The 25,373-nt window shown below is 45.6% G+C and overlaps 1 protein-coding gene across 2 annotated transcripts in view; it reads left to right on the top strand.

The window, feature by feature from the left end:
* The first annotated feature begins 3,302 nt into the window (after nucleotides 1–3,302).
* Nucleotides 3,303–25,373, top strand: part of REL (REL proto-oncogene, NF-kB subunit) — a 54,145-nt gene continuing 32,074 nt past the window's right edge. The window contains exons 1-3 of one of the 2 annotated variants that reach the window (XM_035110913.2): nucleotides 3,303–3,443; nucleotides 15,017–15,159; nucleotides 17,710–17,858. In XM_035110913.2, coding sequence (XP_034966804.2) covers nucleotides 3,437–3,443; nucleotides 15,017–15,159; nucleotides 17,710–17,858 — 299 coding nt within the window. In that variant the 5' untranslated portion in view covers nucleotides 3,303–3,436. Of the gene's footprint in view, nucleotides 3,444–5,619; nucleotides 5,692–15,016; nucleotides 15,160–17,709; nucleotides 17,859–25,373 lie in introns of those variants that run through there. The other variant, XM_035110914.2, reaches the window with a different exon arrangement.

The following is a 25,373-nucleotide window of genomic DNA, read 5'->3' on the forward strand; positions in this document are numbered from 1 at the left end:
CAGTAGAGGACAGATGATGAAACAGCCTGCTAAAAGACTGCTTTCTCTGTTTCTAGGTAACACTTAGCCGTGTTTTGAGCTATAAGCTCGCGGGTTGATCTCATTGAAGGCTCTGCTGCTTTTGGGCTATGAGGAACAAGGAACATGACTGGGACTCTCCCATTTTCTCAAACTTGTTTGCTGTTATAAATATCCCTCTCCTCATCACTTCCTGTGCTCCGTGTCCATTAATAACGGGTTGTTTCCCCATCCTTTCAGCACTTCAGTTAAATTATTGGGTGTCCTTATGAGAGATCGTATCAAAAAGACATGGACATGTGTTGACATGCCAATCTTCTGTTCAAGGCCGATCTGCACATGTCTAGGAAAAATAATCAGGTACATTGTTCCCAGGACTTAAACCCAAACACAGACACAGACACACAGACACAGACACAGACAGACACACACACACACACACACAGAGAGAGAGATTTCAATGTTTTTCAATAATATTGATTTCAATCAATCAGATTTTATTTGACCATCAGTCAGAAATAAACATTTATCCATTCAAAAATTAAAACATCTAAACATCTAAAGGAACTTAAAACTTAAACCGACAATAAGAAGTAGGCTATACATTTAGACCCATGTCAATGCTGTCAATTTTGACTTTACGACGCTTAAGGGCCAGAAAAAGAAATTTGGCAACCAAGGAGGCTGTTGTTCCAGTAAACTTGTTCAGCAGGGGGGAAAACCCTGTCTTTGTCTGGCTACAGGGCTAAGTTGGCCTAGGAGTTGAGCTATGAGTTTTTGTCTAAGATCTGCATAGAATGGGAAGAATATTGATTTTATATAAGTTACTTGCCTCAGAATCTTGGAGTGCACTCCAAGATGGCATGCATCAGTCAAGTCTGGGGGAAAGCTATTGGTCACGTGATGGCAGAAGATGGGTGGAATTTGATATGGTCCAAGCCTCCCCTCAGGAGTGCTTCCTCTAGGAACAGAGGAATAGCTTTGAAGTTAATAAAGGTAAAGGTACCCCTGACCATTAGGTCCAGTCGTGACTGACTCTGGGGTTGCGCGCTCATCTCGCATTATTGGCCGAGGGAGCCGGCGTACAGCTTCCAGGTCATGTGGCCAGCATGACAAAGCCGCTTCTGGCAAACCAGAGCAGCACATGGAAACGCCATTTACCTTCCCGCTGTAGCGGTTCCTATTTATCTACTTGCATTTTGACGTGCTTTCGAACTGCTAGGTTGGCAGGAGCTGGGACCAAGCAACGGGAGCTCACCCCGTCACAGGGATTCGAACCGCTGACCTTCGGTTCAGCAAGCCCTAGGCTCAGTGGTTTAACCACAGCGCCACCTGGTCCTTGAAGTTAATATACAGGCGTTATTACACCCCTGCCAAATGGCATAACAGTGAACTACTGGCCACTTGGTGCCAAGGTTGCAAGGGATGGGAAGGGTACTATCTATCACTTGTGGTGGCACTGCCTGATTATGCATGACTTCTGGGTCAAGATTCCCAAAGAAATTTCCTCTATTGACCAGCAAATTATCCCTCCTGACCCAGGTTCAGCCTTGCTTTCATCCTTTTTGGAAAATACGCAAAACACTTTGTACAAAGATTGGATGATGCTATTGGTAACAGCAGCTAGACTGCACATCACTAGGAGCTATCAGACCCATTTTTCCTTCCTTCCTTCCTTCCTTCCTTCCTTCCTTCCTTCCTTCCTTCCTTCCTTCCTTCCTTCCTCCCTCCCTCCCTCCCTCCCTCCCTCCCTCCCTCCCTCCCTCCCTCCCTCCCTCCTTCTTTTACCTCAGGAGTATTACCAGCAACAGTGTGTTTGCTCCAGACTACATTTTCACCTTTTTGAATTATGGTGCTGGAGGAGACTCTTGAGAGTCCCATGGACTGCAAGAAGATCAAACCTATTCATTCATAGGGAAATTAGCCCTGAGTGCTCACTGAAAGGACAGATCGTGAAGCTGAGGCTCCAATACTTTGGCCACCTCATGAGAAGAGAAGACTCCCTGGAAAAGACCCTGATGCTGGGAAAGATTGAGGGCACTAGGAGAAGGGGACGACAGAGGATGAGATGGCTGGACAGTGTTCTTGAAGCTACAAACATGAGTTTGACCAAACTGAGGGAGGCAGTGGAAGACAGGAGTGCCTGGTGTGCTATGGTCCATGGGGTCACGAAGAGTCGGACACGACTAAATGACTAAACAACAAACAACAACACAGCAGTTAAATTGGCCTTGTGTATATTTTGGCAAGCCTCTACCTTTTCAGTTCCTCATCTGTAAACTGGGAACACTAAGTGATGGTAGCTGATAAGAGGCAGAGCTATAAATGTGGAATTCCCAGAATGAATCTGGCATTTGTAGGTGGTTTATGGAAAAACAATTATGGCATCTCTCGGCTTTAGCTCTTGATTTACGGTACGAGAACAATGAAACTGATCTGACTTGCAGGGTTGTTATAAGGATTAAATGAAGACAATGCTCTGAAATCTCTAAAAGCTTTATCCTTGTTATTTATAAAGTTTATAAAGCATATTTGAAAATCAGTCATCAAAAGTCCCAGTAATTTAATTTAATTTAATTTATAGAAAAAACGATGGCTATTTCTACTATACAGTACTGTGCTTGGTTACCTCCAACTGGAGCTGCAACAAGGATAGAGGCAAGATCACTCCAAAACGTCTCCCTCCACACTGGGAATCAGTAACCTCCTGGCCGTCCAAAATAACTCTGCTGTCCAGCTACTGAAGGATGCAATGCAAGCTGCAAAATGTACTCTCCTGCTGCTGTTGCCTTTTATTGGCGCTACTATTTTAATTGTTATATTTTAATCGTTTGAATGGGGTCAAATGCAATATGTGAGCTGCCCTGGGAGGAGGAGAAATTCTGGAGGGTAGGATAAATGAATAAAAACACAATTAAATAAAATAGCCACCCCCTTTCTTTTTTCCTGGCAAAACTGCCCCCCCCCACATAAGCAGAAATGGATTTCTGTCCCCTCTGGGTGAAAAAAAGAGGTTGCTCTCTTTTTAAGCATTCATGATGACTCCAGAGTTTTAGCCTATTTGCCTAAAAGCTAAAAAAAATTTTTTTGGGGGGAGGATCACAAAGGGGGGCTCCCCTAACCTGACCTTCAGAAAAGAAAGGTTATGGGCTGGGCTGTGGGGGAGAAGGAGGCAGGCAATACGTCACCTCGGAGCCAGCCTCCAAAAATGCTCGTCATCACTCGGGGGAAATTCCCAGCCCTGTGCGGGGTAGGGGGGGTGGAGAAAAAGTAGTAGCAGCTGGAGTACGGCGAGAGCAGACCAGACCAGAAACAGAGATATCGGAAGGCGCAAGCTGCAGCCTGGGAGAAGGACAGCTAGCTTTGCAAAAAGCAATCCCCGATCGGGCAGACAACGCCAGCGGGAGGAAACAGCACCATGGCTGGTAAGTGAGCGCTCTCTCTCTCTCTCTCTCTCTCTCTCTCTCTCTCTCTCTCTCTCTCTCTCTCTCTCTCTCTCTCTCTCTCTCTCTCTCTCTCTCTCTCTCTCTCTCTCTCTCTCTCTCTCTCTCTCTCTCTCTCTCTCTCTCTCTCTCTCTCTCTCTCTCTCTCTCTCTCTCTCTCTCTCTCTCTCTCTCTCTCTCTCTCTCTCTCTCTCTCTGCCAACTCTTTTTTCTTTCCTTTTGCATGTTAGCAGACACATGTGGTTCATGTTGCCACATCATAGAGCTATACAGCTGAAAGGGAACCAACCGCAAGGCGCATCTCGTCCAAGCCCCTGCAGTGCAGGGATCTTTGGCCCAAATGGTGGGAAACACGACGACCCTGGGGTTAGGAGTCTCCTGCTCTATTGACTGAGATGTTTGGCTTGCTCTGTGGAAGAACACAAGAGCCAGAGGCAAAGCAGGGGACTAATAATAATAATAATAATAATAATAATAATAATAATAATAATAATAAATTCATCTGTAGATCTCAGGGTGGTTCACAGTATTAAGAACCTGTAGCTTTTCTTGATCTGGAGATGAAGTGGCTGCAGATGAAGCTTGGCTCGTGGCATCTTCTCACAGCCTTAAAAATGGTGCCACCGTCTGTTGTGGCTGTTTGCTGTGGTGGCTGTGCTCTACCTCAAAAGTCGAGGCAGTATGTATGTCTCTGAATACCAGTTGCTGAGAACTGCAAGTGCTGTTGGCCCCTAGAGTCTCCTTTCAGGCTTCCCACAGGCATCTGGCTGGCTACTGTGAGAAAAACAGGATTCTGGATAGACCAGTGGCCTGATCCAGCAGGCTGTTGTTAAGGTTTTCCTAAAGGCAGGGATGTGGCAACTCCGGCCCTCCAGACTCCTTCTTGTTGCAGCATTTAGGCAACGCTTTAGATACCTGGAAGTGGTTTGCATGCATTATCTCCGTAATCCGTACCCTGCAAGGCATGTCAGACTCAGCACATCACAGCCTCATTGCAGGGAAGGGCTTCTGCGGACTGGCCACCTCCCGAATTGAAGCAGGGATTTTAAGTGTATAATAAGCTCCTTTTGCTTGTTGTGCTGCAGCAGCCGTTGAGCTCTGAGACGTTTGTGGCCACCAGCTCCCTCAGGTCCAACCCCCACTGAATGACAACTATAAATCAATGGGGGATAAATTATTTCAAAAGGGATGGACACTGTCCCATGCTGATAACCTCCGTGAGAGATGCTTTGCTGGTAGTTTTGTTGCTGTTGTTTTTGCTGCTTGTCAATTCGAACAACAAACGTTCTTTAGAACCTTGTCCGTATGCAAGAGCGAGCCTTCGGAGCATGTTGTATTCCACCCACTTTACAATATATTTTCTCCCTCCTATGTTGAGACAGCCTCCCCAAGCAGTGCTGGAATTCTGTGGTTACTGCCGGATTTCAGCTAGAGCTGTGCTATATCTCTTCTTCCCATCACTTGGCTCTTACTTAATGACATGTACTGTATTTACATACCACAGGGAGAAAAGGGATCAGCTAGGATTTCCCCTCACTGTGGTGTGTGGAGAGGCAGGGGGGGAATCACCCATTTACTTGCATCCAGTTGCCACTAACTTCAAGGGAATTTACTTCCGTGTATACATACTTGGAAAGGCAGCCTTGATGTGTACGTGTGGTTGATTTCAAAACAACGACAACACAGTTTGAAATAATTCAGTCCAAGCCACAACTTTGCATGCGTAATGTTTTCATTTCTATTTTTATTATTTTGAATGCAAAAGAGAAAATACGAGGAGAGCGAGGTTAGAAAATATAAAGCCATAATTGCCCATGCAGGCTCAGTTCATAGCATGATAAGCCAATAATTGTCAACTCAACAACAGAGAAGTCAGCACTGTGAAACCTTAATACTTCCTCAACTGCATTCCAAGTAAAGCTCTCCTGTTGACCTTCTGCCTAAATACCATTCTCAAGATTGAGGACATACATTTCCTAGAAACAAAGCTGCAGTTCGCAGGAGCCATTTGGGAAAGTTGTGTGCTTTAAATGTATGGTTCTTATTCAACCTCTTGTACTACATACCGGTAGTAAGGACACCAAATGAAAAGTATAAATGAGCAGCAAACAAATGATGAGCTGGGAGAGCTTCCTTTCTCTGTAACCGGCACTTCAACAACAAGCAGCAGCAGCAGCAGCAGCAGCAACAACATGTTATTAACAGAAACTTGGCTGGGAAACAGGGAAATGTAAATATCTCTTCTCTCTTTATTTTTTTACTTGATTCGGTTTTGGGGGCAGGGGGCAGGGTCCAGGACGCTCAGATTACTGCCACCAGACCTCCCCTTTCATGATGTATCTATGATGAATTTAGGGAGGGCGGTCTTGGGCTACACCCCTTCTGTGACGTATGGGTGATGCTTCTGGGGGGTGGGCTGAAACCAATTTCAAATTTCTATTTAAGGCAGGACACCTTTGTTTGGGGTTCCTTGTTCTTCTGCGTGAGGGGAAGGACCCTGTTGCAACAGCAAAAATAAAGGCTTTGCTTCTAAAAATTCTCTGGTTGGCCTCTGTTATATTCTCCGACCGATGGAGAACCCAGTAAGGGCTCTTGTGGGAATAAGGGCAGATTTTTGCTTATAACAAACAGCAGCAACAACAACAACTCATCTCAAGTCTTTAGGAATCAGGATACAAACAGCCTACTTATGAACCTTTGGGAAAATATGCTTTCTGACTTTTAGAGAAATTCATGAAGTTATGAGGCATCACAGTTCCACGTCACCAGACTCTGTCTGGGTAGGAGTCACTCATTTGACTTGGTATCCGTCACACAGACCAGATGTCTTGTGGCAAATGCTAGACGATAATGATCAAGGGGGGGGAACCCCATAATTTTTAATTTAATTTCGCAAGAAATTTGTGCACACCTGATGTTCTGAGTGTGTGCAAGAGATAAACGCTGTCTCTCCCTGCCTCAAATTATACATCTTTATTATATACCTTTAGGCGCCAGCGTCTCTCTTTAACAGGGCCTCTGGCTGATTGGCATCTGATGCCATTTTAAGTGTGTTGGGGACAGGAGATTATTGCGTTGTGTTTGTGTTTGTTTTTATTATGTATTTAATGTTGTTTTTTTAATTGTAGTTTTGTGTTGTGAACTGCGTGGCGGTATACAAATTTAGTAAATCAATAAACCCCATGGGTGGCTTCCGGCTTGGATAGAAGCAAAAACAACTTGATGGCTGCCACCGATTCATGAAAACCAAGTCAGAACATAGCAGAAAGAGGACCCCCCCCCCGAGTGTCCTTTCTCTGCTAACGCTGTCCAGTCCAGTTGCCTTATGTGGGAGATTTACCTCCTGCCGGTCCACTTGCCTACTGTGAGAGAAATAAGGAAGGCAGTGGTTTAATGCAGGAGGAGAGGATTTGGAGAGGGTGGTTCCCCCCCCCCCCAACCTCACCCTGCCTGCCACTTGATGCAACAGCTCTGAACAAAAAAGGTGAGGGGACCAGGTGTCACAGAGGAAGAGGCGAAACACCTTGAAGGAAGTAACTGAGCCTCATGAAGGAAGTAGCTGAGTCTTAGAGCGGTGGAGGATGGCTGTTTTAACTTTATGGTTTTGTTTTGGTTATGCATCAGTGTTTTGTATTTCCACCCCCCTTACAGGAAGGGTGTGGCTCTGCTGTCAAGCCCTGCGGAATGACTGAGGCAAAAGTGACATCAGGTCAGGATTTAGTTTGAACCATATTATTTGACTGATGAATTGTTGTTGTTTCCCCCCCTGATCTGAGGCTCAGCCCTTGGAAGATGTGAGCAGAGGGCTTGGCCCCTGCCGTTGAGCAATCCCAGCCTTCTCTTACACTTCTGGGAATATACGAAAGGTTTAGGCATCAGAGTGGATTACTTCCAAGTAGTTTTAAGCCATCAGGTTTCCCGGAGCTTCAGACCTTGAGAATCTAAAGGGAAGGAGTTTGGGAGATGGCGGGTGATGCCCTGCAAATTAGGAGAGGAGCTTAGTGAAGGGTGGGTGTTTTTTTGGTATTATTATTATTATTATTATTATTATCTATTATTTATTTCCAATATTTATAGACTGCCTTTCACCACAGATGGTCAAAAAGCAGTTTACAAAACAATCAACAAAACAATTCATCAGTCAAATAATATGGTGTTTAAAACAAGCAAAAAAGAAACACACAGGTAAACACATACATTCCAGAAATATATGTAGCTATATTCATAAGGATGAAACCTAGTTGTGGAGGCATAGGATGGCAACTGGTGGGTCAGGGAGTTTAGTGTAAGGCAATCCATTGTTACTGCACTTATGGAGCCAATATCTTACCCACGGTATTAGGATCAATATGCCTCTGAATTCCAGTCCCTGAGGGGACGATAAACAGAAGGGTGGTGTTGTGCTTTATGTCCTGTTTGTGGGTGTTCCCATCTGGTTGTGGAAGAAAATAAAAAAATTGTCGAGTTGGAAGGGACCCTGAGGATCATCTAGTCCAACCCCCTGCAATGCAGGAATATGTGGCTGTCCCATACAGGGATCGAACCTGCAACCTTGGTGCTATCAGCTCTGTGCTCTAACCAACTGAGCTAGGTGGGCCTTTGGTTAAATCCATTAGGTTGTTTCTTATGCTCTTATGCTTTTAAGCCAATCCTCAGTCTTAGCCCCTCATCCTGAGATTTTGCCCCATCTTTAAAAGGAGCCTGCAAGGCTGACATATAGTCTAACACCTGAGACCTGGGCATCCTACCTGAGCCACGGCGCCTCTAATTTTTCGATGATGAAAACGATTAAAAAGTGTTTTTGTCTTGCCTCTTCCACCCATAAGATGCATGCACTTTTCTATCCACAGCCTTGCTTAGCAGCGTGTCAGCTGTTTGCTCTGAAAATTAGTGTTCGAAGGAGTGTATTAATAACACTGCTTCCTTCTTTCAGACAGGAATAAGGTTACTGCATTTCGTAGCTGTGTTTTTGTTCTGTTTCTAAAGGGTTGTCCCCAGCTTCTCGAAAAAACAACAACAACACTCCCCATTCACCAGGATTTTATCCACCACTCTTTCTAAAGTGTGCTAGGAAAAACAAGGACAGTGTTCTGAAACAGAGAGGCGCTGCTTCTACCCCTCGGCATTAAAAATAAAATAAAAATCTAGCCTTTCAGCCCAACCCTTGTTACAAACTACAATGCTAACTTCCTAACTTGTTGTGGGTGGGGGTTAGAATTCAAGTCTGCCGTGCATCATTGCCATCACTCCGATGAGCAAAACGCCTCGAATTATGACAGGGCCAGGTTGTTAGTTGTGGTGGGAGTACGGTACTTTGAAATCGCCATAACCACTGGGTAGGAGGTGTGGAATTGCTCAGAGAGACACATTGCCACATATCTTGTAAGAGTTGTTGTAAGCATGCAAAGTTCTTTGCACATCAGATAGACCGCATGCAAATGAATATCACATGCTGCACACGTTTTGGGGGCAGGAAGGAGATCGTCATTCCACTGTCGTTTTCTTCACTGCTCCATTTAGAAATTTCACACAGTAACACCAGACATGCAGTTTAGGTTGCTGGCTGCTACCAAGTACCATTTATATGTGGGAGTGGTTGAAATATACAATAGTGGACTATTGCTTCCAAGGCGCTTCTGTTCAGATTTGTCATTGATGGCATTTTGCATAGATAGATAGATAGATAGATAGATAGATAGTGTCATACTGATTCATTGAGGAACTAGGATCCCTTTGACTATGACTATGTGCAGTATTTGCCCCCAAGTTTGTCTATTCTTCTTCTCTGCCAGCAATACAAAATCTCAGCCTCCAGTTGGGAGAGACTCCCTGTCTGAACCCCTGGAGAGCTGCTGCTAGCCAGTGTAGACAATACCGGCCTAGAAGGATCAGTGATCTCTCTCAGCTTCTTATGAGTTTCTTTTGATACCTCCACCTGGTTCTTTGCAACCTAGTTATCATCACTCAGTTCCTGGGATTCCCATGTAACAACAGTTTCCCCAGAGACTCCAGGACTGAAATGCAGATGTGAGAATAAACTACATTTCAACTATGCTATCCTACATGGGGGAGGCAGGTGGTGCTGTGTGGTCTAAACCACAGAGCCTAGGGCTTGATGATCAGAAGGTCAGTGGTTCGAATCCCCATGACGGGGTGAGCTCCTGTTGCTCGGTCCCTGCTCCTGCCCACCTAGCAGTTCAAAAGCATGTCAAAGTGCAAGTAGATAAATAGGTACCACTCCAAGCGTTTCTGTGCGCTGCTCTGGTTTGCCAGAAGTGGCTTAGTCATGCTGGCTACATGACCCGGAAGCTGTCTGTGGACAAATGCCGGCTCCCTCAACCTATAGAGCGAGATGAGCGCGCAACCCCAGAGTCGTTCCCTTTACCTTTACCTTTTATCCTACATGGACATTGAGAGGGTTAAAAAGGGTCTGTTAATATTGCTCACCAACAGATGCAATACAAAAGGAGGAATGGGGAGAGAAGAACAAAGCAAGCCTTAGAGCAATTGCACCATCTCTGCCCAACAGATGGTGCCAGGCTGGTCTCCCCCTTGGCATGATGGTCTTCCTGTGAGGTGGAGGGTGCAGCCTCTCAGTAGCCCTTGGTCTCCTGGCCAGAGGTGGAGGCCAGAGTGTGCTTCCCATAATCTCTGCAGACAATCTCCAGAGCAACAAGCAGCTTGAGCAGAGAGTCCTTCATGGCAGGGAGGAAGGGAATCAAGCTCCCTGCAGCTGTTCCTGCTCTGGCCAAAAATGGGACCAGCCTGGGCTCCATCATGTTTTGCCATGATGTCCTTCCTAGGAGGCAAAAGGGTGGTGACTCCATTAAATAAGATACTGTAAAATTTAGGGGGGTGGGTGGGTTTGGCCATCAGCCTCTCCCTTCTCTCTTCAGAAGCTCTTCCTTCTTGCCTGTCCTGCCTCTTAAGAATGTAAGAAGGGATCGGGCCAAAAACCTTGTTCTTATGGCAGGCAACCATATATGCATGAGAAGCCTGCACAGAGCTTGGGTGCAACACTGATCTCCCCACAGCTGGTATTCAGAGGCCTACTGCCTTCCAACAATCCTCTTCTGTAGGACCTAAGTGTGGAGATGTATTGGCAGCAAGGCTATCTTGCAACACTCCCCATTTTACATCTGCCACTCTCTGTTCAACCTAGTTCCTAGAGCAGGGTTTCCCAAACTTGGGTCTCCAGCTGTTTTTGGACTACAGCTCCCACCATTCTGCTAGCTAGGGATGATGGGAGTTGTAGTCCAACAACAGATGGAGACTTGAGTTTGGGAAACCCTGTCCTAGAGGAACTCCAGAAGGCATCCCAGTGGCAGAGAGAGCTCAAAAAGCAGAGGCAGACCTTAAGAACCAAATCAGTTCAGCCTAGCCAATGGCAGCCATAGGTGCCTGTCCAGCCCCCAGCTTCCTTGACAGTAGGTTGGTTTAGCCAATCACAGCCAGAAGCTTTGCCGTCGCCACCACACCGTTAAACCCCTTGCTGCATTACAGGATAGATTGCAAATGACTCCACTCAAGTATAAGCATTGCTGCATCAGGGGCACTCCATAGCTGAGTGGTAGAACATCTGCTTTGCATGCAGAAGGCTTCAGGTTCAATCCCCAGCATCTCCAGGTAGGACTTGGAGAAACCCACCATCAGACATCCTGGAGAACTGCTGCTAACTAGAGTAGACAATACTGAGCAATTCAGTTGTCTAGATACCATGGGAGGCTGCCTTAAATGTCAGACTGTTGTCTTTCTAGCTCAATACTGTCTACTCAGCATCTCTCCAGGATCTCAGGCAGAGGTCTTTCCCATCACCTTTGCGCTGGAAACGCCAGGGATCGAACCTGCGACCTTCTGTGTACAGGTACATGAGCTCTGCCACTGAGCTATAATAATAATAATAATTTATTATTTGTACCCCGCCCATCTGGCTGAGTCTCCCCAGCCACTCTGGGCAGCTCCCAATCGAATATTAAAATAATACAGCATTAAATATTAAAAGCTTCCCTAAACAGGGCTGCACTCAGATGTCTTTTAAAAATAGGATAGCTGCTTATTTCCTTGACATCTGTTGGAAGGGCGTTCCACAGGGCGGTGCCACTACTGAGAAGGCCCTCTGTCTGGTTCCCTGTAACCTTACTTCTCGCAATGAGGGAACTGCCAGAAGGCCCTCAGAGCTGGACCTCAGTGTCCGGGCTGAATGATGGGGGTGGAAATGCTCCTTCAGGTATACAGGACCGAGGCCGTTTAGGGCTTTAAAGGTCAACACCAACACTTTGAATTGTGCTCGGGAACGTACTGGGAGCCAGTGTAGATCTCTCAGGACCGGTGTTATGTGGTCCCGGCGGCTGCTCCCAGTTACCAGTCTAGCTGCCGCATTCTGGATTAATTGCAGTTTCCGGGTCACCTACAAAGGTAGCCCCACAGCCTTTGCCTTACAAATTTGTTTGCCTGAAGTCATTCATTGTTTCTGCCGATGTTTTGGTACTTTGAGCTGTTGCTTTGACCTTGTTTTTCCATTTCCTCATCATGGTCTGGAAAGCCAGCAACAGTTAGAGGTACAGTTCAGTGTCTTAGGACATTTTTATTTCATGAATATTGGTGTATTTCTATCCTGTCCTTCCTCTCCAAGAGATAGGGTGGATACTAATTCCCCGCCCACCCCTGAAACCCCTTTCCAAATATCCAATCCTAATCTTTATTACAGTCCTAGACCAGCATAGTTCCTTAATATCTACACATTAAATCTCAGTTTAAGCACCTTACAATAAAACCTCTAAAAAACAAAAAATGCTAATGACCACATTTTGGGGAAAATGTCACATTTATTTATTCAAAGGTTGATTTTTGTATGGAGATATGCATCAAAATGCTTATCTTCAAGCAACTTTGGTTTAGAATCTGTGCCTCAGAGGACTCGCATAAAGGTTCATTTTGGTATTCCTGGCACTAATTAGCAGTCAGTTACAAGGGAACTCCAAAAATGTAACCAAACCTGTATTGAACTTGTTCTGGGTGCATGTATAATCTGCTTACTCAAGTAAAGAGCTACCAGATTTCAGGATTTGCGGAAGACTGACAATTGAATGGGTGGTTTAGAGCGCTATTAAGATGTGTATCTCCAACTGCAGACAATATAATTTAAGCTAGTTAGCGGCCTGTTATGGGAGGGTGTCCTAACCTCCCCCCTTTTTCAAACAACAGGGGAAGTTTCTAACTTCCTAGTAAAGCCATATGTTTCTAGCTAATTGCCCCTTTGTAATGGTTACATTGATAAAAAAAAAAGGAGAAGTCTCTAAAATACTCCGAAGTAAAGCTCTCTTTGCTTCAGACATGTGAATTCCAAGCCTTCAGCACTAGGGTTGTGCCACAGAAAAAAGCCGCCTCAAAAAGTTAAAAAGCTTCTCCGGTTTTCATTGACCCAGTATTAAGTTCCGTTCTCCACATCTCCACATCAGTATGTGGTTTTCTTTTTCCTGGTAAGATTTGGTGGGAAGTTCTCCCAATTTACATATATGTGTGAGGTTTCGCCTAACTTTCATGTTTCTGCAAATCAACTTCCCCAGATGGAATGTGTGTTTCTGTATGTTATTTTCACCAATATATGCTTGTCGGCTGATGATCACTTTGCCCTAACATGGTGCATTTTGTGTCTTCTTCTTCTCTGGTGATCACTCGTAGCCGAGTAAGATTGTCTTCCATGAACACGATTTTAACAATGGGTCCGTAAGTGACTGTGGAGGCCAATTCTGGATCCCCACGTCCTTCCACAGTGCGGACATTGGTTTCCAGGTGGGAGTTGATCACGGTGTGGATTTGCCAAGCCTGCCTTCCTCTTAGCACGTTTCTCCCTTGTGTCCTGAGATCGAGTACACCTTACTTGGTTGGGGGGACACTGCAAAACATGAAAAAATGCAGATGTTGTTCATTTCGTATACATACTGTTTCAGAAAATGTGAATTAGATAGGAATGCCTATTCGAACAGCCCTTAAAACTTTTGCCCCTCCCTGATGGGTTGCTTTCCTAGACGCTTGAAAGAACCCTCCTCATCTCAGCCTAAGTGTGGTGTAGTACAGTACCTTACCACTGGATTCTGCTGAAATGTATAAATTTGGCCTTAACAGGCTGCATGGGGCTCTGCTAGTTGTTCTGTTGGTGGCCGTGTCCTGAAGAACATGGGGAAAGCACAGATTTCTTTGTTCAAAGTAAATATGAATTTGAACATAGAATCATAGAGCTGGAAGGGGGTCAAACCCTTGCGATGCAGGAATCTTTTGCCCAACGTGAGACTCAAAGCCACAACCCTGAAATTAAGAGTCTACCAACTGAGCTATTCCAGAGCGGTACCTTTGGACTGTGTCTTTAAACCACAGAGCCTAGGGCTTGCCGATCAGAAGGTCGGTGGTTCGAATCCCCGCGACGGGGTGAGCTCCCGTTGCTCGGTCCCAACTCCTGCCAACCTAGCAGTTCGAAAGCAGGTCAAAGTGCAAGTAGATAAATGGGTTATGCTTCAGGAGAGACAAAGCACACTTTCCCGTATTTCTGACATGAGCTTGTACTTTGCTTCACAAATCCGCTTTCGGGTTACACATCAACATGACACTTGAGGCTGCTGGAAGCAGCAATCCATTCGGAGAACAATGACTCGCAGATACTCTTAGCTAGCATAGCTGCCCTTAGCAAAAACAACAACACAGAGACGTATTCATCACATGCTCCCAAATCATCCTTATTTAAACCATAGTTCCAAAGTTGAGAGAAGCACCTATTTGGACAGTCTTAATTAATCCTATCAGTCCCGATTTCTAAGATCAGAGGAGTTTTCTGGTTTATCTGCAACTAAGCGAAGGGCTGTGATTACTGTGGCAGAGTACTAAAGTTCCCAGGTTCAACCCCTTGTCCTCTCCAAGTAGAACTGTGAGAGGACCCCTTCCTGAAGCCCTGGGGTGTTTCTGCAAGTCAGTGTGAACAGCACTGAGCTAGTGTGGTGTAGTGGTTAAGAGCAGTAGACTTGTAATCTGGGGAACCGGGTTGGTGTCTCTGCTCCTCCACATGCAGCTGCTGGGTGACCTTGGGCTAGTCACACTTCAAAGAAGTCTCTCAGCCCCACTCACTTCACAGAGTGTTTGTTGTGGGGGAGGAAGGGAAAGGAGAATGTTAGCCGCTTTGAGACTCCTTTGGGTAGTGATAAAGCAGGATATCAAATCCAAACTCTTCTTCTTCTATAGGGACCAGTGGCTTTACCCAGTATAAAGCAAAAGCACATGTTTTTCTCTGTATTGGGTCCCCATCTATTGTTGGACTACAGCTCCCATCATCCCTAGCCAGTGGGACCAACCGTCATGGATGATGGGAATTGTAGTCTGAGGGCCCAAGTTTGAGAAACACTGCTCTACAGGTATAAATAGGTGTATGAAAATGTGTGTTGCAGAATTTGCAACGGAAGAGAGACCTGTTTCCTACACCCCCTGTTTGTAGACTTTTCTGCCTGCTGTAAGGGAATACATTACCTTTTTAAAAATAAAACGTTGCATTGTTTTCTTTCTTTCCAAAGATGGTCATGAACCATACATTGAAATATGTGAGCAGCCTAGACAGAGAGGGATGCGTTTCCGGTACAAATGTGAGGGGAGATCAGCAGGCAGTATTCCAGGAGAACACAGCAGCGATATGAATCGGACTTTCCCAGCTCTTCAGGTATTCCTCTTCATTATTGTGTTTTGAGTTGTTTAGCCCAAGAGGCAAATGCTTATTGTTTCATTTACTTACTTACTTACTTATTTCATGTTTTGCTTGATTGTAAAACAAACAAAGAAATAAACAACCCTCAAATTGTTTTACAAAATAGATAAAACAATAAAATCAAGGGCGGGGGGGGGAGGGGAATGCAACAACACTTTAAAACACACAAAAGTTAAAATACTAAAACAGATTAAAATTACCTCAACCTCCTAAGCATCTGAGTAGGCTTGTCTAAAGAAGAATATTTTAGCAGGCGCTGAAAATATTGCAGCGTAGGGGCTTGCCTGATAACAATAGGAGGAGGTTCCAAAGTGTAGGTGATGCCACTCTACATGATCAAATGCTTACAAATGCGGAACGGATATTATGTGGCGCCTGCCAGTTCTGCCAGTCAAAGCAGTCGAGTGGGCACATGGGGGTAAGGCAATCCCACAGGCTCTAAAGGCCACTAACAGCCAAATTATATGCATGTCTACTTGGAAGTAAGGGCCATTGAATTCAGTAAGTAAGAACAGGCCTAAGCAAACTTGGCCCTCCAGATGTTTTGGCACTACAACTCCCATCATCCCTGACTACTGGTCCTCTAAGCTAGGAATGATGGGAGTTGTAGTCCCAAAACATCTGGAGGGCCGAGTTTGCCTATGCCTGAAGTAGAATAATAGAATTGTGGATTTGTAGAGTTGAGTACAATGCAGGAATCTTAACTAGATCATACATGACAGGTGACCTCCCAACCTCTGCTTAAAAACGTCCAAGGAAAGGGAGTCCACAACCTCCTGAGGGAGTCTGCTCTACTGTCGAATAGCACTTAGGTATAGCACTGCAGGAGAAGGGCCCCCTTCCAGACCACCTGCTTATTGAACCTTCATTCTGATTTGTTTATGGGGAGGTTAGATGATGCCGTCTCAAAGCGTGTGCTATCTCAAATTTCCAGTGCATTTTCCTGTCACTTTCCTTATCGTAAGAACTCTGGTCTTTAGGGGGAAGTGGGCTTCTTAACACAGCGCCTCCTAATCAACTCTACTCGGGCACTCTGAAGTCACTGGTATGTGATTGGAAGTGTCCCAAGTTGATCTCTACGACACAGCCCTCCATGCTGCTCCATCTGGCCCCCAGGACTCTCACTTGGTCATTCCTCCTCCCTGGACATATGCTCTCTCCCCAGGCCACATCCTACATCCTTCACACTCCATTAGTGTTTTTGCCTGGCTGGAATGTGTCCTTGAACTCTGGTCATGGGCCTTGCTTGCCTGGATAGAAGCTCGAAAAAGGGTCTGTAGATGTTTGTGAAAAATACTCTACTGTAGAAATACAAAATTCACATTCTTTTCTCCACTTACTGTTGCCTCTGGCTGTTAGCTAGAAGGCTGGTGGTTCGAGCCCATCCAGAGATGGTTGTAGGCAGGATTCCTACATTGCAGGGGGGTTGGACTAGATTAACCTTTGGGTACCTTCCAACTCTATGCTTCTATTTGTCCTGCATTTAAGATGTCCAAACGTCTGGACTGCAGCAGGCAGGAAAGTGGGAGCTTAAAAGCGGACCCAGCAGAAATTGCAGCTCTCCTGTTTGTTGGAAGAAAATACATGTGACGTTTAACCACATGTGCAGTGGCACCTATAGTTTGGCCTCTTCAGTTGCTTGTGTACTGCTGTTTATTTGTTCATATGTTTTAGCTATTTATAAGATGCTTGGCCTAAGCAGGAACACAATCATAAAACTGCTATAAGACGAAACAATAAATACAAATGACTAATGAGATTTTTTTTTATAAAAAAAAAGTCATAGCAAAAAGACTAGCTACAGTGGTGCCTCGACTTACGAATTTAATCCGTTCTGAAGGCACCTTCGTAGGTTGAAAAATTTGTAAGTCGAAAAGCGCCATTGGAAACGCAATTTCCCATTGGAAACGGAGAAATTTGTAAGTCGAAGCAACCCTATCGAAAAAGTCGTAAGTCAATAAAACCCTATCTAAAACCTCCGCGGTTTCCTTTCAGATGTCAAGTAATTCGTAAGCACGCGGCCATTTGCCCCATTCGTAAGTCGAATAATTCGGTTGTCGAGTCATTTGTAAGTCGAGGTACCACTGCACCAGGTTTGACAATCCCTTTTGAATCCCATAGGAGTGTGGTGATGATAACACCAAGGTTGCAGGTTCGATCCCTGTTTGGGTCAGCTGCATATTCCTGCATTCAAGGGGGTTGGACTAGTTGACTCTCAACTCTACCTTCCAACTCTTCAATTTTAGGGTTCCTTGGGAACAAAATATTTCAGGGGCCACAGTTGCGAAGCCCCTGCTTCCAGCATTTACTTGTTGCTGTCAGTGATTACTTGCTGCCTGAGGTTGTGAAGGACTTTAAAGGTTAAAACCAGCATATTGAAATAGAACCTGGAGACGGATCTTGTAACCAGGGCAGCTGGTTACACCTTGAACGTGACAATTCCTCTCCACGTCTGACAAAAGGCACAAGGGTGATGGGCTCTCTCCCTCTCTCTTTCCTTTGCAGGTGTTCAACTACTTCGGGAAAATAAAAATCAGAATAACGTTGGTGACCAAGAACGAGCCATACAGACCTCACCCCCATCGGCTGGTTGGAAAAGACTGCGAAAATGGTTTCTATGAAGCTGAATTTGGGCCGGAACGCAGAGTTCTGATGTAAGTAGTGGCTGTTGTTATGTGTGGCCAAAGACAGAATTAATGTATGAAAATCCTTGAGCGCCAGTGTGGTGTAGAGCGGTAGTCTTGTAATCTGGTGAACCAGGTTCGCGTCCTCGCTCCTCCACATGCAGCTGCTGGGTGACCTTGGGCTAGTCACACTTCTCTGAAGTCTCTCAGCCTCACTTGCCTCACAGAGTGTTTGTTGTGGGGGAGGAAGGGAAAGGAGAATGTTAGCCGCTTTGAGACTCCTTGGGGTAGTGATAAAGCAGGATATAAAATCCAAACTCTTCCTCCTCCTCCTCCTCCTCCTCCTCCTCCTCCTCCTCCTCCTCCTCCTCCTCCTCCTCCTCCTCCTCCTCCTCCTCCTCCTCCTCTTCTTCTTCTTCTTCTTCTTCTTCTTCTTCTTCTTCTTCTTCTTCTTCTTCTTCTTCTTCTTCTTCTTCTTCTTCTTCTTCTTCTTCTTCTTCTTGCTGGATCAGAGACCCATCGGGTCCAGCATCCTCTTTTGGGAGAGGATCATCAGACGGGATGGTTAATATAGAAAGGGGGTTCTTTGTGAGCTCTTCAGACATTCTTCAAGAGCTCCTTCTCAACTTGAAGAATCAGAAGAACATGGCAGTAAAATAAATGCTGGCTCCAACCTTATAGTCCTTTCCAGAGCCATAGCTCAGCGTTAGGGTGTTTGCCTTGCAAGCAGGAAGGTCCCAGGTTCAATCCCCGGTATCTACAGGTAGGAAAGCGGGTGACCTTTGAAGTTTAAAGAGTAACAGCCTTGTTGCAGAATAAGCTCTCATGAACGGGAACTCCTCCCATCAGTCTGCTGCTTCCCTAAAAGTACACACACACACACACACACACACCACACAGACACACACACACACACACAGGGGCTGCTAAAGGCAAGAAATACTGCTTTTAGAAGTGGAAACAGGATGCTGTACAGCTCAGCCAGAGCAGATTTAAAGAGAGGTATCCGGGTGGCCAAAGAGGCGTACAGACAGCGGCTGGGGGATCACCTACAGAGTAATAACACCAGGCAGGTGTGGCAAGGTGTACAGGAACTGACGGGGCAAAAATCCAAAGATTCCTTGGTGGACGAGGGAGGGGCATCCCTCGCAGAGGAGTTGAATGTCTTTTTTGCCCGCTTTGAAGCAACATCTGCAGCAACACCTGCGGAGGCTAGGCCACCATCACCACCGTCGCCACCATCGGTGCAAAGGAATGTGGTATTCAAAGTGGAGGAAGGAGAGATGAGGAAGGTGCTGAAGGGAATCAACTCAAGGAAGGCTACAGGGCCAGATGGAGTAGCTGGAAGAGTCTTAAGAGACTGCGCAGACCAACTAGCGGGAGTCTTCACTGGGATTTTAAATCGATCCCTAGCCCAGGCTACTGTCCCATCTTGCCTGAAGTCTTCTATTATTGTTCCAGTACCAAAAAAATCCAATCCGGAGAATCCGAATGACTTTCGTCCAGTAGCACTTACACCCATAATTATGAAGTGCTTTGAAAAGCTGGTACGAAATTATGTCATTGCCTGCCTACCAGAGGGATTGGACACATTCCAATTTGCCTACAAAACGAAAAGATCAACAGAGGATGCCGTGGCGATTGCCCTCCAAGCTGTTCTTGCACATTTGGAGCAGCGGGGGAGCTACGCCAGACTGCTTTTTGTAGATTTCAGCTCGGCATTCAATACCATTCTACCGCGACGTCTGATAACTAAACTGGGAAATCTGGGGCTCCCGCGATCACTCTGTGGGTGGATACTGGACTTTCTCTCAGATCGCTCCCAGAGGGTCCGGTTGGGCCCTTATATGTCAAACATGCTTAGGACTAACACAGGAACACCACAAGGATGCGTGCTTAGTCCGCTCCTTTATACTCTTTATACATATGATTGTGTCGCTGCCCACCCTAGAAATAGGGTTGTCAAATTTGCAGATGACACAACCGTCATCGGGCTCATCTCTGATAAGGAGGGTGAAACTGAGTATAGAGATGAGGTGGAGCGGCTGACAGAGTGGTGCAGAGTCAACAACTTGCTCATAAACACAAAGAAAACTAAGGAGCTTGTGGTGGACTTTAGGAGACAGAAGAACGAGGTCCAGCCACTGTTGATTGATGGAATTTGTGTGGAGAGGGTAACAACGTTTAGATTTCTAGGCATTGAGTTACAGGAGGATCTGTCCTGGAGTGTTAATACAAGGGGGCTTGTGAAGAAGGCGCAGCAGAGACTGTATTTTTTGAGAATTTTAAGGAAAAACCATCTTCCACAAAAGCTGCTGCTTGCCTTCTATCACTGTGCCATACAGAGCGTGCTCACGTACGGTTTATGTGTGTGGTACGGAAGCTGTACTTCCCAGGACAGAGCAGGGCTGTGTAGAATTATTAAAACAGCAGAGAGCATTATTGGCTGCTCACTCACCACCTTAGAACAAATTTACACCACCAGGTGCCATAGAAAAGCACTAGATATATCAAGAGATCCAACGCACCCTGGTCACCATTTCTTTCAGCTCCTGCCATCAGGACGGAGATATAGAACAATGCAGGCAAGAACGAGCCGTCTCAGGAACAGTTTCTTCTCTAGAGCAATTTTGGCCTTAAATGGAAAGCCCGGACTTTGAAGTCATCTTATTTTACTTGTCATTTTGTAGTATAATTACTGTTTTTAATTAGCTTTTTGTAATTTTGGATTATGCGGAATGCTTTATCTGAGTGGATGTAGCAACCGAGTAATTTCGTTGTTCCCGCAAGGGGACAATGACAATAAAGATATCTTATCTTATCAAAGGGAGATTCCAGTGCAACGTTGCCAACCTAAAACTTATCAGCATCTTTTATTTGATACCTTTACAGCATGGGAAGGCAAACTAAGGCATGGGGGCTGGATCCGGCCCAATCACCTTCTAAATCCGTCCTGCGGGCGGTCCGGGAATCAGCATGTTTTCACATGAGTAGAATGTGTCCTTTTATTTAAAATGCATCTCTGGGTTATTTGCGGGGCATAGGAATTTGTTCATTCCCCACCCTTCAAAATATAGTCCAGCCCCCCACAAGGCCTGAGGGACAGTGGACCGGCCCACGGCTGAAAAAGTTTGCTGACCCCTGCTTTAGAGCTTAATCATGACTGGGGACTTCTTGCTCACTTCAGAGGCTGAGACCCAGCAGAGTCTTGTCAGTGCTACTCACTGCTGTTGTAAATGGTCACGGTATGTATCTTGCACAGTATATGTAAGAAGAGCTCTGCAGGATCAGACCAATGACCTATCTAGTCCAGCATCCTGTTCTCTCAGTGGCTAACCAGATGCATGGGGGGAACCCACAAGCCAGACCCCTGAGCGCGAGAGCACTCCTTACTTGTGACTTCGGAGGCATGCTGCCCCCCACATCAGAGGTAGAACGTAACCATCAAGACTACCGGTAGTAGCCGTGGATAACTCCATTGTCCATGAATTTGGCTAGTCATCTTTTATAGCCATCCAAGTTGGTGGCCATCCCTGCCTCTTGGGATAGCAATTTTCCATATTATAGCTATGCACTGTGTGAAGAAAGTACAGTACAAGGATCCGAAACCAGGGAGAGTCAAAGTTCCAAAAGGATTGGAGTAAATTTGTGGACTATATGGAGAAGAACTGTAGAAGTTTAAAGACACTTGCAGGATTGAAATAAATCCTACAAACTGACTTTAAGTAGAAGGAGTAAAGGAACTGTGAGATAGGAATGGATAAGAAAACCGATTGGGGGGAAGGAGGGAAGTCAAAGCTCGGCAGAGCAAAGAAAATTGTAATAATTGATTAGATGCTAAGAAGAAAAAATTGGTGTTTAGTATGTTTATTATGTGTTGTTGTGTTTGTGGTTATATGTTTTGTTTTTGTTTAAATGTGTTTAATTGGAAAATTTAATAAATTGTCTTTTTTTAAAAAAGAAAGAAAGAAAGTACAGTACAGTGATGTCATGTTAGGTTTGCTTCATCCTACGTTTTTTCAAGTTGCGTCCCGCAGCGACCCAGAAGTACCGGAAAGGGTTACTTCTGGGTTTCGCCACTCGCACATGCACAGTAGCGCTAAATCGCGCTTTGCGCATGTGCACAAGCGCCAGATCGCATCGCGCACCTGCGCAGATACGGCGCTTCAGGTTGCGGGCTTTTCATGTTGCGAACGGGCCTCCAGGACCGATCCCGTTCACAACCAGAGGTACTACTGTACTTGGCATCCTGTTTCATCTAACATTTAGCCCTTGGGTTCTAGTGTTTTGAAAGAGGCCCATCCACTTTCTCTATACTGTGCATGATTCCATATACCTCAAGGTCTCGTTCGTGGTCATCACCACCATTACTGTATTTTGTGAACTTAGATTTTCCTCCCCCTCCCCCCTTATGTTTGCTGGTGTTGAATTGCATTTTTGCCATTTTATTGCCTATTCACCCAGTTTGGAGAGATCAGAGAATCGTAGAGTTACTGGTAGAAGGCTCCCTGAGGATCATATAATGCAACTCCCTGCAATGCAGCTGTCCCGTGTGGGGATCGAACCTGCAACCTTGATGTTATCTAACCAATTGAGCTAGCCAGAAGATGCACTTGAGCTTTGCATAGCAGTGACGGCAACTTGTACTGGTTTCCTTTCATAGTTTCTAGCTCTCTGGATCACATCCACACTCAGGGCTCATCCACACTCAGGGCTTGTGTCTGAGCACCCTTTCTTTTTTCCTCCGGAAAAAAAGACCTGCTCTTTAAAGCTCAATCGGAGCAAACTTCAATCAGTGGAAATCCCGAACTGACATTTGCCCTGATTCAGCTTTAAAGAACCAGGGGGAAGCTCGAAGCAAAACAACAACAACACTCAGGCACAGAGCGTTAAAGCTCAAGTTCTCTCGCATACGGTACCTGTTCATGGATAGAAGTAGAAATGCTTCACGCATCTGATGAAATGGGCTCCCATCTAGGTAGGTAAAAGACTCCTGGACAGTTAAGTCCAGTCAAAGGTGACTGTGGAGTTGTGGCGCTCATCTCGCTTTCAGGCCGAGGGAGCCAGCATTTGTCTACATACCGCTTTCCAAGTCATGTGGCTAGCATAACTAATATAATAATATATAATAATATTTTTTATTTATATCCCGCCCATCTGGCTGGGTTTCCCCAGCCACTCTGGGCGGCTTGCAACAGAAAAATAAAACACAGTAATCTATTAAACATTAAAAGCCTCCCTGAGGCTTAAACTGCCTCTGGTGCAAGGGACACCATGAGGGAAGCCAGAGCGCACAGAAACACTGTTTACCTTCCAGCCACAGCAGTGCCTATTTATCTACTTGCACTGGCATGCTTTCAAACTGCTAGGTTGGCAGGAGCTGGGACAGAGCAACGGGAGCTCATTCCGTCATGGGGATTCGAACTGCTGACCTTCTGATCGGCAAGCCCAGGAGGCTCAATGGTTTAGACCACAGCGCCACCCATGTCCCTTGTGCCTCGATAAGGCAGCAAATGATAAACACACTTACTAAAGAGAAAACCCCTATTGAGCACAGCATTGCAAGTAAACAGGCACAGGCTCATTCTGCATGTCAATTTGGATTTAAAGTGCTGCAAGCCCCTCTGTTCGTTTTCATTCTCCTGCTAGAGCAGTCATTCCGTAAAGCATAAGCTACACTACATTCAAGGGTTTGTTTTGCGTTGATCTCACCAGGCATATAATGGGGTCAGGAAGACCCAAGGATAGGGAGATATTGGCTGGTTAGCATGAGATGCTTCTTTTGCAATTTGCTCTGATTTCTGATATTGCACAGTATTATCTGGCTTTCAACTTCCTATTTTGCATCCTCCCAGGGGTGGGGTGATGTCATGGGTTTTCCATGTGGGAAAGAATCAGGTTTCTGGAGGTAGGTGGGGAGAGTCCCTTAATGCTGTCCTGTGACCTGATACCATCACATGCAAATTAGGAAGCTGGTATAGCACCTATCCAAATGAGATCAGAAAACTGGCTCTGTTTCTCTCTCTCTCTCTCTCTCTCTCTCTCTCTCTCTCTGTATCTACGGTATTTATTTGCCATCTATCTGTGTTTTTGTGTGTAGACAATATATTACCTTTTTTTCTTGATCACATGGTTTGACATTACCCCTCTTTTTTAAGAAACTCTACTGTAATGCCAACCTGACCTATTGGGACTATTTCCTGTGTAAATGCTTTTTAAACACGAAACCACAATGTTGTTGATGTTGTGGTTTAGTCGTTTAGTTGTGTCCGACTCTTCGTGACCCCATGGACCAGAGCATGCCAGGCACTCCTGTCTTCCACTGCCTCCCACAGTTTGGTCAGACTCATGTTAGTAGCTTCAAGAACACTGTCCAACCACCTCGTCCTCTGTCGTCCCCTTCTCCTTGTGCCTTCCATCTTTCCCAACATCAGGCTCTTTTCCAAGGATTTGGATGGTGCTTTTAAGCCTTCAAGTGCTTTGCATGCTTTGTCTTGTTATGTTCCTAACATCCAGCGCAGGCCGGGGAAAGGTGAGGCTTGGCTAAAAGGGGCTTTGAAGGCACTGCTAATCACCAGTGCCTTCAAAGCACCTTCTGTGGCACTTTCCAAGTGATTGACAATCAGCTGCTTGTTGGGCTGCCCACCTGTCTAAGTTCACCTGCTGGGGTCTTGAAGGTTAAAGATCTGGTCCACTGGGCTGAAAAGGTTCCCTAGCTGTGCCTTCTAGTATTCACTTTAGATTGTTGTTGTTGTTTAGTAGTTTAGTCATGTCCGACTCTTCGTGACCCCATGGATCAGAGCACGCCAGGCACTACTGTCTTCCACTGCCTCCCGCAGTTTGGTCAAACTCATGTTGGTGGCCTTGAGAACACTGTCCAACCATCTCGTCCTCTGTCGTCCCCTTCTCCTAGTGCCCTCCATCTTTCCCAGCATCAGGGTCTTTTCCAGGGAGTCTTCTCTTCTCATGAGGTGGCCAAAGTATTGGAGCCTCACTTCAGGATCTGTCCTTCCGCACTATCTACTGCTAAATGGACGGTCACATCCTCTGTTGACATTTTAAAGGGGGAGATCTTTCTCTGTGTGGGAGTATACGCCCCCTTTCAGAGCTATTCCATTTAACCTGCTCATGCTCATAAAAGAGAAGTCTGAAGACATTGAGTAAACTTCAAGCTGTAATCTACTATCCCACTGAATTAAATGGGATCTACGCCCATGTAAGTAGGCTTAGAATTCCTGCCTCACAGTGCAATCCCAATCATGTCTACTTGCAAACAAGTCCTTCTGACATCAGTGGAACTTACTCGCAGGTAAGCGGGGTTATGACTACAGTAATCCAAACCCCCTTTCCTGGTAGTAGGACCCACTGAATTAAATAGGACTTACTTCTCAGTAGACATGTTTAAGCTCCGTCTGTCATGGATGCTTTAGTTGAGATTCCTGCACTGCAGGGGGTTGGACTAGATGACCCCCGGCTTCCCTTCCAACTCCACAATTCTAGGATTCAAAATTTGTACTGTAAGGCTACAATCCTATACCTGCTTCC

This window comes from Zootoca vivipara, chromosome 3, assembly GCF_963506605.1.
Source record: "Zootoca vivipara chromosome 3, rZooViv1.1, whole genome shotgun sequence".
NCBI lineage: Eukaryota > Metazoa > Chordata > Lepidosauria > Squamata > Lacertidae > Zootoca > Zootoca vivipara.